Raw genomic sequence first — 11821 nt, 5'->3', positions numbered from 1 at the left:
GCGTCGCCGAGGCTGCGGAGCAGGGAAGTCAGGAGCAGTGAATGCATTTTGAATACGGAACCAATGGTCTGCGGTGCCTGGGCCGATGGTTGGATCACTGCCTTCAGAGAACCAAATGTGCCCTTTTATTTTGCAGAGTGTTTCGGTGGGGATCCTTAAGGCAGCGTCAGATCAGTTCCAAACTAAGGAGGTCATTGTGGGAACGTCGCAGCCAGATGCTCCTTAATGGTTCTGTTGAAATCCATTTTTGTTTTGATTTGACGTGAAAAGCTTCAGCAGGACTGAATGAACATCAGCCTTTAAAAGGGTACGGAGGGGCTGCAGCTCCTCGGGGAGAGTGCTGGGGCTGAGCAGCACTGCTGAGCAGTGCTGGGATTGAGAGCTGCATCCAACGTCTGATTGAAGGTGAGCAGTGCGGGTTTGGGCCTCTGTGGTTTGTAGCTCTGCAGGTGAGGTGTGTCGATAACAAAGCAGCTCGGGTGGGCAGACTGCAATGTTGGCAGCGCTGGGTGCCATCCCCTGTGCTCTGAGGCTCAACAGGATGGCAGGAGCTCCCGAGGGCCCCAGTGCTCCCAGCTGTCCCCATCCCACTGCTCACCCTGCAGGCTCCCGGCACCATGAGCACAGCTGAGGATGCAGCGTGGCTGAGCTGGGTGACGGAGCGCTTCCAGAGCATCGCAGGGCAGGGTGAGGAAATCGGCCTGGAGGAGTTCAAGGCTGCCCTTCAGGTGAAGGAGGTGGGCGCTGGACCCTGCATTGATCTCCACTCATCAGTGAGGCTGAGCACTGCTGGCAGCGGGAGCTCACTTTGCAGTACGGGCTCTGGGCTGTGCAGAGCATCCCAGAGCTGCCCCAGCACATCCATCCTCTGCAGTCCTTCTTTGCTGAGCGTTTCTTCGCGCTGTTTGACGTGGATGGCAGTGGTACCATCAGCCTGGGGGAGCTGCACAGCGCCCTGAGATTGCTGCTGCACGGCACTGCTGCTGACAAGCTGCGCTTCCTCTTCCAAGTCTACGACGTCGATGGTGAGAGGGTGGCTCAGTGCACCCAGCCCTGAAAAGTGCTCTTCTGTCCCATCGGGATGGGAGTAGCACCCATCTGTAAGGCAGCAAATGCACCGGCCTTGTTAGCTTTGCTTGCGGAGAGACAGCCATGCATTGTGTTCCCTGCTGCCCTTGATGGAGGGGAGAAGCCCCGTGGCAGCATCTGAATGGGAATGAATTTTAGATCAGAATTCTCTCCAATTCCCCCAAACCAACGTGCTGGTGAAGGATGGCATCGCTGTGGGTGGACGCAGCTGTCCCTTCAGGCAGGAGGGGATGGCACTGCAGTGGAGGGGTTTGAGGCCAGGCTGTGAGGCGGTGCTGCTCTCCCTGCAGGCAGCGGCTCCATCGACGCGGCCGAGCTGCTCCTGGTGCTGCAGGCCTGCCTGCGTGAGAGCGAGATCTCACTGCCACCGCAGCGCCTGCACGACATGGCCGGGGTGCTGCTCGAAGCAGCCGACAAGGATGGCAACGGCTCCATCACCTTCCAGGAGCTGCAGCAGCAGCTGGAGGCCTTCCCGGGGCTGATGGAGAGCCTGACCATCAGGTAGGGATGTGGTTCCGTGGGGTGCTCTTCCCTCTGTGAGAGCCTCTTCCCTCCTGCTGTGCTGTGGGGCTTTTGCTCTGTGGAGGCTCTCAGCAGAGCAGGGTGCCCTGCAGCGCTGCTGAGGGCATCTCAATCCTGTCCCTTTGCTCAGGAGCGTGCCAGCGTGGCTGCAGCACTTGGGCGTGGGGTGGGGATTGGGATGTGGTGCGAGGGTGGGTGAGCTGGGGTGCAGGGGTGGGCTCTGGGATGGGTAGTGGGGTCATAGGATGGGTTGTGTTGGAAGGGACCTTGATGATCACCTAGTTCCAACCCCTGCTGCAGGCAGGGATGCGGGTGAACGGCTAGGGTAACAGGACGGTGGGCAAAGGATTTGCACGCAGGGATGCACGCAGGGTCAGTGCCCGGATAGGTGCAAGGTTGGATGCAGGACGCCATGCGGTGCCTTGGCAGTGCTGCCAGCTGGCTGAAGCCCCCAGCACCGACACGGCAGAGCCGGCGGCCGCGCTGCCTGACTTCGTGGTACTGGCACAACCGCCGTGCCCAGCTCGCCTTCCTCGGGGGCTACGTCAGCCTCAACCTGCTGCTCTTCATCCTGGCTGCCCTGCAGCACGTCAGCCGCAGCGGGTGGGTGGCGGTGGCCAGGGGCTGTGGGCAGTGCCTCAACTTCAACTGCGCCTTCATCGCCGTGAGTGCGGAACTCTGGGTCTCGGGGAGGGAGATCGAGGCGGCGGGGTGACGCCGCTGGGCGTCCTTAAGGTCCCCGAACCACCCTCCGCCCTGCCCCCCGCAGGTGCCGATGCTGCGGCGCTGCCTGACCCGGCTGCGTGCCACCGCCGCTGGCAGAGCGCTGCCCCTGGAGCGCTGCGTGAGCCTCCATCAGCTGCTGGGGAGCGCCGTGCTGGCGCTGGCCGTGCTGCACACCGGAGCGCACGTGGCCAACTTCGGTAAGCGGGGAGGATGCGCGGCCGGGGAGGGGCTGAGGTTGGGGTTGGGGTTGCGGTTGGAGATGCTCGCTTCGTGCGCTGCCTGCTATCCCCCTCTAGCGGCTCTCCCAGGCGGGCAGCGCCGCAGCGGGGCCTGCAGACCTTTCCCACCCCCTCCCCTGCTTCCCCCGCTCCAGGAGCTCCGGTGCCCGCGGTTCCTGTGGTCCTCGCGTGGCATTTTTGCACAAGGACACATGTTTCGTTTTCAATACATCTGAGCGAACCCAGACTGTGCTTTCATACACAGCTACTCAGACCCCTCACCGCTGTTCTGCTTGCAGGCAGGCTGGCACAGGCTGGGCACGGTGCCCTCTCCGAGCTCCTGCTGATGGCGCATCCCGGTGGTGGGGGGCTCGGTGGCACAGCCCCACAGACCGGGCTGGCCCTGCAGGTGCTGCTGTTTGCCATGCTCACCTTCTCCAGCCCCTGCGTCCGCCGTGGTGGGCACTTCGAGGTACATCAATGCACACAAACACCCCAAAGGTGCCCCATCCCATGGCACAGAGGGCACTGAGCCCTGCACAACCCGCTCCTGCTGACCCGCATCCCCTGCCTACAGCTTTTCTACTGGAGCCACCTCTCCTACATCATCATCTGGGCTCTGCTCTTCTTCCATGCTCCCAACTTCTGGAAGTGGTTTTTGGTTCCTGGGGGCCTCTTTGTGCTGGAGAAGGCAGTGGGCACAGCTGTGTCTCGTGCCATGGGGCTGCGCATCGTGGAGGTCCACCTGCTGCCTTCCCAGGTGCATGGCCCAAACTGTGGTGTGCACAAAGGGCCCTGTGGGTTGGGGTCGGGCTCCTCCAGCCCCGCATGAGAGACTCGGGGCTCTGCATCTCCTCCCCTGCATCACAGCACTGCTCCTTTCTTTGGCTTCAGTAAGGTTGGGTGAAGTCTTCAGATTCAACTGTGCAGAGACGTGTTTTGGGGTCACTTGGCGGCATTCAGGAAATCTGCAATGTTTTGGTGAAGGATTGCAGCGAGAGGTGAAAACACCATTTCTTTGGTAAATCACCGCCTGGATGCTTTCTGCTCCTCCCAACCCAGGTCACCCACCTGGTGATCCAGCGGCCACATTCCTTCCGCTACGAGCCCGGGGACTACGTCTACCTGAACATCCCAGCCATTGCTGCCTATGAATGGCACCCATTCAGCATCAGCAGTGCTCCTGAGCAGCAAGGTGTGCTGGGCAGCCCAAACTGGGGCTTCTCTTTGGCATCGCCAGGATGTCCTGCATCCCATGAGCATCCCATGAGCATCCCACCACCACCCCCCCCTGTGCTCTGGTGCAGGGCATGCTGTGCTTCAGCCCTTGTGCCATCGTGATGTCCCCGTCCCACAGACACCATCTGGCTGCACATCCGCTCTCTGGGGCAGTGGACCACACGGCTCTACGAGTTCTTCAGGCAGCCTGAGCTCCTGCAGCTCCACGGGAGCCTGGAAAGGAAGAGGTGGTGGCAGCAGGTGCAGGTGGGTAAGGTTAAACCCTGCCATGTGCCATCTGCATGGTGGGCTGAGGGCAGTGCCTGTGGGTCACGGTGCTCCAGGAGCACACAGCACAGGCTGGGCTTTTCCAAAAAAGGAATAAAAGTCAGTGACAGGTGGGGTTTTTTTCTACCTTTTCTTTCCTCTTTCCTTCCCTTTCCCACCTTTTCCTCTCTTTCCCATCTCATTTCCGTCCTTTTTCTCCCTTTCTTCCCTTTTTCCCTCTCCCCTTCCCTTTCCCCTTTTTCCCCTTTTTTCACCCCCCCCCTCCTCCTGTTTCCCCTCCCCTCCTCCCCTTTTTCCCTTCCCCTTCCCTTGCAGCCCACTCCCTGCACTACCCCAGGCACACTGGGATGCTCTGTGCCCAGCACTGGGGATGCAGCCATTGAACTGACATCGTACCGACGCAGTGGGGCACCCACCACCACCCGAGGGACCGAGGATGGGCACAGGGACCAGGACACATCCCTGCAGGTGGTTGGTGCCAGCACAGCCTCCAAACCCCTCAGACGTCCCCAGGGGGAGGGGGAGAGTCTTGCTGTCATATGGTGTCACTGCCCCAATGGCTTTGGGATTGGGGTCTGTCAGCCTTCACTCCCACTGGGCTCAGCTCTGGGGTCTGATGGGTGCAGATGGGGAAAAACCAACCCTGAAGCAGCCAGTAGCCAGGCTGTGGGGAATGCTGGATGCAGAGCTGTGGGAGCAGGGAGGAGGCAGCCGCCCACTGCTGCTGATGGACATTCCACATCTGCAGGTTTCTGTGGAGCTGGGTGAGAACCAGCAGCTCTGCAGCATCAAGGTGAGCTCGGGGTGGGCACAGCAGGGTGGGAGCTGGGAAGGAACTCAGTCCTGTGTGCTGGTTCAGCCCAGGGCTGAGCATCCTGCTTTGGTGTTGGGTTTGTCACCCCGTTTCTGGGTGCTCAGCCTCTATCTCTCCCAGTGCTACATTGATGGCCCCTACGGGACCCCGACACGCCGGATCTTCACCTCAGAGCATGCTGTGCTCATCGGTGCTGGCATTGGCATCACTCCCTTTGCATCCATCCTGCAGAGCATCATGTACAGGTTGGGGCTGTGCCACGTGTTCAGGGCTGCAGTTCCTTATTGCTAAACTTAGGACATGCAGTCACAGGGCCCTACACTGTATTGCCTTTGTGGTTAACCTTCACCCAGGGGATTTCAGGCAGGGCATGGGAGCTGGTGGGGAAGGAGGCTTGGGGTCTGTGTGGGTGCTCAGGGTGTGAGGGGTACAGACAAGGGTTGCATTCACCCATGCAGGTACCGCCAGAGGAAGCAGAGCTGCCCCGAACGTGAGACCCTGTGGGATGAGGACATGGCACTCAGGAAGGTGGGAGCAGGCTGTGGGGTTTGCAGGGGGAATGTGGGACGCAGGCTCACATCCCATAGGGGATATGAAATGCAGGCTTCATGAGCGTCTCATCCCATTGGAGATGCAGGCTCTCATCCCATTTCACATGCTGGATGTGTCCCACATGCTGTCAGCCTGCCCTGACACGGAGGCTGCATCCTTCCAGGTTGATTTCATCTGGATCAACCGGGACCAGCAGCATTTTGAATGGTTCCTTGACCTGCTGGCTGCGCTGGAGCTGCAGCAGGAGGAGCAGGAGCCGGGAGGTGAGCGGGACGTGGAGCATCCCACACCCCAAATCAGCTCAGGGTATCCCGGATCCATCCTGAGGCACAGCCGGGTCCCCCTGCCATGTCCAGGGCGCTTCCTGGAGCTGCACCTGTACATGACATCAGCGCTGGGCAGGAGTGATGTGAAGGCGGTGGGGCTGCAGCTGGCCCTGGACCTGCTGGCCGCCAAGGAGCAGAAGGACTCCATCACGGGGCTGCGCACCCGCACACAGCCCGGCCGCCCCGACTGGAGCCAGGTGAGGGCCAGGGCCTTGCTGGGCACTGCCAGCAGCGGCACAGACACGGCACCTTCCCCTTCCCTTGCAGGTGTTGGGCAGGGTGGCAGAGGAGAAGAAGGGCAAGGTGCACGTGTTCTTCTGTGGCTCGCCGGCTTTGGCCAAAGTGGTCAGAGTGCACTGCGAGCGTTTCGGCTTCCGCTTCTTCAAGGAGAACTTCTAAAGACCATCGCCATCCTTGCTGCATGGTGACCCTTCCCAACCTGCTGGGAAGGGGCTGAGCTCCGGGCTGATGGCACTGCTGTGATGTGTGGCATCTCCTGTGCCTTGGTCCTGCAGTGCAGCTCACAGAGGGGAGACAGGGAGCTGGGGGGGGTGACACAGGTGAGGTGAGGGAATGGGGTCCTGCAGCCATCTGCGTGTGTCTGTAGGGGTTGTGTGGGGTATGGAGCGTTTGGAGACAGAAGGGACAGAGGAGGTGGGTGTCCCGGAGCATCCTTATAGGGTTTTGGGGGGCAAGGAGTGGTTTTCTAGAGCATTTGGGGATAGATGGATGTGCTGCGGGTGGAGGAGAGGTGCCACATGAGGGCACTGCAGCCCCGGTAAAGTGAATGGACATCTCCCGGTCTGGGCTGCGAGCAGTGGAGGAACCGGAGGGGCTCAGCCTGCCGCCCCCAGGAACCCCGGCCCTGCAGCTGTGTGCACTTTGGGTGGAAAAAAAGAGATTTCAGGGGTATCCGGGGGGCCCAGAGCAGCAAATCTGACCATCCCAAGCCGTGGACAAGGAAATCACTACTGATGCTGGCAGCCTGGATGCTTCCCAGCGCTGCATCCCACCCAGTGAGGGGCTGATGGTAATTGGGATAACATCGTACCCATCCTGCTGTGGTCCTTTTAGGGCTGTCTTCCATGCTGAGCCCAAAATGCACCCAAATTTACATCTATGCACTACTGGATGGCATTGCAAGTGGAAGCTTCCTGCATATGCATGTGTGCTTCTTTTGCAGTTGTGTCTAGAGGCTTGTTGGGATGGATTTGAGGGGCAGGGGATGGAGCTGGCAGCATCCTTTGGGGGGTGCGTGGCCCTGCTGGCTGGGGGGAATGGGGTCCCAACACCCCCCGGCCAGCAGGGCCATGCACACCCCAAAACTGATGCTTGCAAGTGATGCTGAGCCCATAGTTTGGGATGTTCCCCAAATCCAGAGCCCAGGATCTGCACCAGAAGAGCAACAGGAGGCTCCGGATAGGGCTGGAGGTTGGGTAATCACATCTCTCTCTGATTAATGCCTTCCCTTGGCTGCCTTTATTACAATGATTACGCTCCGGCTGTAGCATAGCAACCACTAATTGTTGGTTGGATGCAAAAAACAAAACAAAACAAAACAAAAAACCAAAAACCATCATTGCAAAGATTCAGTTCTTTTATTGAGATGCCACTGCCTTCATCTCACAGCAGCGGAGGCTCCCGAGACGCTGAGGCGCCGGCTCCATTGCAGGCAATGGGGGATGTCCATTGGGCTCTGCCTTGGAGCAGGGAAGCAGGTTTCTCAGCAGCCACAGCATTCCATCACCAAGCAGCCCTGGTACATAGATATTATTCACTTAAGTAATCAATCACTGCCAACAAATTACAGGATACGGGGAATGAAATTAGCAGAATGAGCTATGGATGTAAAATTCATTTGAAATTCAATTTAGGAGCAACATTAGCTTTCAATTAGTCTGCCCAACTGTTTGAGCATCGTTTTGTCTATCAGATTTTTGTATAAACGCAATTAACCTTTGCTGTTAAATTGTTGTTGATTTCATTGATATAACTATTAGGCAGCTCCTAATATTTGGCTCGATGACATCTCGTTAGCTGGTGGCTTCTAATTAAGGGCCGGTGGTCATTTGTGGATGCTTTGTTTCATCTCCTGGTGGGGCGGGGATGGGGACATGTTGTGGGCCAGGGTGTCACACAGCTGCACGGGGCTGCAGCCTTCATCCCTGGGCACAGCCAAGGCACGGGCACGAGGAAGCAGAGGCTCAAAGCACAGGGAGAAGGTTTGTTGGGGGTCAGGACAGCAGCTTCCTGGGCATCTGTGGGGTGCAGCTGGAGGGGCTGGTGGCAGCATGATCCCAGTCACTTATACTGGGAGGTGGTGATGTAAATGATGATGATGATGATAGTTTTGGTGATGGAGGTGACGACTGGTGGCGGTGATGACAATGATGGTTTTGGTGATGGAGGTTTTGGCGGTGCTGGAAGGACATCATTGCTTTTTGTGCTTTCTCTTGCCATTTCCAGCTCTGCTGCCAGAAGCAGCGAGCAGCGCTGGCCTCTCAGCAGCACCTGTACCTAAGGGCTGCCATCAGCAGAAGATGCCTGGGGCTTTTCTTCCTCTTTCCTCCCCATTCCATCGATGCAATAATCATTTTGTGGGCACTGTGGCAGGGGCAGTGCTGTGTGTGCCCTCAGCTCAGCCCTGCGTGTCCTGGTGCCACGGGGCTCCCCATGTGCAGAGGCTCCAGCAGCAGCTCCCATCCAGCCGTACCACCATCCCACACAGAGTTGGACCCACAGATGTGCCATCAGCATCACCGCAGCGTGCATCCAATGCACAGCCCAGCACCTCTCTGTCCCCATGAAACTGAGACATCATCGACTGCCACTTAATTCCCACGAGCTATTTTTAACAGACACAACTTTCCCCCTCCGGCTCTATGGATGTTTGTGGGGTTGTAAATTACACCAGTGTCTGATATATATGGCTCATTCTGCTCCTATTGAGGCCGATGGAAATTTTTCCATTGACGTCAGCGGGAGCAGGATTGATCTCCATGCGTGCACCATTTGTTCCTGAGGTTTTAAGAATTCATTTCCTTCCTCCATTGCCAAAGACAGATAGCAGCCGTGGAGGTAGAGGAGTCATCTAATAACCACATATTAATACATGAATCATCAGCTCTGGGCCTGGCTCAGGAGAAGTCTGAGGGGGAAAAGCGTCCCGACGTGGGGCTGTCTGAAATAAAGGATTTCACCAGCATGGCAGCTAATCTGCAACGAGATAATAATTGTAATGTCAATTTTTTTACACTGGCGTCAGGACCACAGCTTTTAAGCTCTATTTAAATGCATTACGGCGTGCAGGGCCTCAGCCGAAATCCTTTACCCAGCACTGGAACAACGGCATCCGTGGTATTTGTTTGCTGTGTGCAAGTGGTTGCTTTCAGACACAGCCCCAAAACAAGCAGGGGTGGTTCCTGGAGGAAAGGGAGAGTGCAACTGCGACCTGTGGCTGTGCCAGGCTGCCTGCTTCCATGGCACCAGGCCTCTGTGCAAAAAGAGGGGAAGCCAGGAGCAGCGAGCCCCGTTATCTCCAGATCTTTTTGTGCTTCACCCCACGATTTTGTTTTCACAGTGTGCGACAAACAGGACTGATGAATAACTGAGACAAAAGTGCAGTGTGCATCTTTGTGTCACCATGGGAACAATCTGTGGGCCAATTCCAGAGGAGAGATCCTGCCCTGCAGAGCTGCAGCAGCTGAGGGCTCTGTGCAGCACGTCCCCGCCGTCGGTCCATGCAATGCAGCACAAGGTCAGCATCCATCCCTTTCCTCCATGCCTGCTAAAGAGCAGCAGTGATGCGCAGAGTGATGCACACATGCTGCTGCCTGGGCCAGGGCACAGCCAGGCTGGATGTGGCTCTGGGCAGCCAGGTCTGGTGGTTGGAGACCCTGCACACAGCAGGGGGGTGAAATTGGATGATCGTCGTGGTCCTTTTCAACCCAGGCCGTTCTCTGATCCCATGGCCATGCTGTGCAGCAGTGCCGGGGCTTCCTTGCATTTATCCTGGAGAATGCAAGGCCGAAACTTGTGCCTTGCAATCGCAGGGTAAAACAGTGGAAGTCTCGTGGCAATGCTGGGCCTACTGTAATTACCTTCCTGGGTCTGCTAATGAGTAATGACGATGATGCTCTAATTAAGGCACTGCTGAGTGTTGTCTTACTCCGTTAATGTTAAACCAGTGAAAGGTCAGTCCCCCAGCTCCAGACAGAGCTCAGTGAGCCTGTGCAGCAGCAGGTAATCTTGAACAACACAATAATTGCAATGCACACATTTACACCAGCACTGCAACCACACCTTTTAAGCTCTATTTATACACATCGAAGTGCATTATCTTCCTTTGCAGGAAGCTGTGTGTACCATTGTCAAGGAGTCACAGAGGGCAGACCTGCACAGGATCCGGCCTTTGGGCAGCCAAGTGCTATTGCACAAAGCAAAACAGGTCTGGAGACCTGCTGCTATAGCAGCAATGGGAACCTCAGCAGCCGTGCCCTAAGTAGGGATGGGAATTTGGGGTCTGGAGTGCTGAATAGGAACAGGTGATGTTCAGTTCATGCAATAAGTGCTCTTATAGCAAGAGAAAGGTACGGTAAAATTGGCAAAAGGTCAAGATTGCAGGATTGCAGACATGGGCAGGTCTGAAAAGGAGTGCATGTAACGGATGGAGCCCTGGAAAAGAGGGGGATTCCTGCATCACAGCAAAATACAAACAAAGCGCCAGTTCCACAGCTGCAAAATGAATGTCCTGTTCCTGACAAACTTTTTTTTCTGGATTTAAAAAAAAAAAATGCAATTAGTTTAATTATAGGGGAAAAAAAGCCTGTTTATACGCCTGATCTTCCCGGCGCCGCAGGGGTTAAAGCCGCGCCCCGCGTCCTCCCGCGCCCGCGCCGCCACGTGCACGTACCAGAGGGCGTGGTGCCGCGCAGCCAATAGGCCGCGCCCTCAGCCCGCCCGCTCCCCCATTGGTCGGCGACAAGCCCCGCCCCTTCTCTGTGCTCTCGCGGGAAGTGCGGGCGGGGCAGCACCACCCCATCCCCGGCTCTGGGGTTCCGCCAGGCCTCGCTCTCCTATTGGTCGAAGCTCTCGCCGCGCCCCGCCTTACCCCTGCGCGGCCAATAGGAGCGAAGAGAGCGAAAAGGGCGGAGCTCCCATTGGCCGCGCGGGGACAAGGCGGGGCGCGGCGCTCCCTGCTCCGTGCGCCCCCGCCTCCCCGGCGCTGGGGTTCCGCCGGCAGCCAGGGCCCGGCCCGCAGGTAGGAGCGGCGGCACCGGGCCTCCACCGGGCCGGCAGCGCGGGGCGAGAGTGGCGGGGCCGCACGGGTTAGGGACGGCGAGCCGATGGTTGCGGCCCTGTGGGTCGGGCGGTGGGATTGCGGGGGAATCGGGGTTAACGGCGCAGCCCCATCCCGTGCGGTGCGGGGCTGCGGCTCGGGGATCCACGCGGTGCTCGTAGGGACGTCCTGGGTGCAGGCGGGCGTGCGGGCTGTGTGTGCCAGCTGCACCGTGTCTGTGCACAGCCCTGCTCCAGGCCCTGCACGTGGGTTCCTGCAGGGTCTGTCCTGAGCGGACGGAGCCGCCTGGAGCACTTTGTATCGACTTCGCCCTACGACAGCGCAGATTGGGTGCGTTTGTGCTCGGAGCTTCCTTCGGCTGTTCTGTGGTTGCCTGTCCTGGAAGGCTGCAGGGCGGTTTTGTGACGGATCTGAGTGTTAATAAATACAGCCTGCCTCGGAGCAAAACGTGGACGTTGCAGAGCAGATATCCCATAGGTGGGGGGAGGGGGGCATCGCTGCACGCAGAGCGAGAACTGCCAGTTCTTCTAAGCGGTGTTGGATTCAGCAGAGCCTCAGATACACAAAGAGTGGATTTCTTTGGTCGGTAGGGTCGGCGGGGCATTTGGCTCCTTCCTTTAGATGCTGCCTGTGGGTAACATGCTGATTAAAAGCTCTTTGAGTACAGCTGGTCGGAGTTGGCTGAGCAGAAAGGCTTTTAAGGCTGTGATGTGCTGCTCTTGGCTGGTTATAACGCACCTTAATTATGTTCAGTACTCCTGTAGAGGCT

General features: G+C 57.9%; 2 protein-coding genes across 4 annotated transcripts in view; both read left to right on the top strand.

Moving 5' to 3' along the window:
• The first annotated feature begins 617 nt into the window (after positions 1-617).
• NOX5 (NADPH oxidase 5) lies at positions 618-6152 on the top strand. The gene is made up of 16 exons (XM_048956326.1): positions 618-737; positions 875-1025; positions 1380-1590; positions 2041-2275; positions 2381-2534; positions 2855-3027; positions 3133-3315; positions 3618-3750; positions 3913-4040; positions 4377-4532; positions 4810-4854; positions 4996-5120; positions 5334-5403; positions 5591-5690; positions 5784-5950; positions 6021-6152. Exons 1-16 carry the CDS (start codon positions 618-620, stop codon positions 6150-6152), a joined length of 2283 nt encoding a protein of 760 aa, XP_048812283.1.
• Positions 6153-10915: 4763 nt separating this feature from the next.
• Positions 10916-11821, top strand: part of GLCE (glucuronic acid epimerase) — a 33056-nt gene continuing 32150 nt past the window's right edge. Inside the window, exon 1 of one of the 3 annotated variants that reach the window (XM_048956087.1) lies at positions 10916-11013. The gene's annotated coding sequence lies outside the window, so the exon portion shown is untranslated. Of the gene's footprint in view, positions 11014-11170; positions 11383-11821 lie in introns of those variants that run through there. The other 2 variants (XM_048956089.1, XM_048956091.1) reach the window with 2 other exon arrangements.

This window comes from Lagopus muta, chromosome 10, assembly GCF_023343835.1.
Source record: "Lagopus muta isolate bLagMut1 chromosome 10, bLagMut1 primary, whole genome shotgun sequence".
NCBI lineage: Eukaryota > Metazoa > Chordata > Aves > Galliformes > Phasianidae > Lagopus > Lagopus muta.
Note: the sequence above shows the minus strand (reverse complement) of the source record. Positions and strands in the feature narration are given on the sequence as shown.

Excerpts from the sequence above, each read along its gene's own strand:
- NOX5 (XM_048956326.1), top strand. The coding sequence starts at position 618 with ATGAGCACAGCTGAGGATGCAGCGTGGCTGAGCTGGGTGACGGAGCGC. Across the intron at positions 2,276-2,380 it reads TCAACTGCGCCTTCATCGCC|GTGCCGATGCTGCGGCGCTG; the intron begins GTGAGTGCGGAA and ends TGCCCCCCGCAG. Across the intron at positions 4,855-4,995 it reads AGCAGCTCTGCAGCATCAAG|TGCTACATTGATGGCCCCTA; the intron begins GTGAGCTCGGGG and ends TATCTCTCCCAG.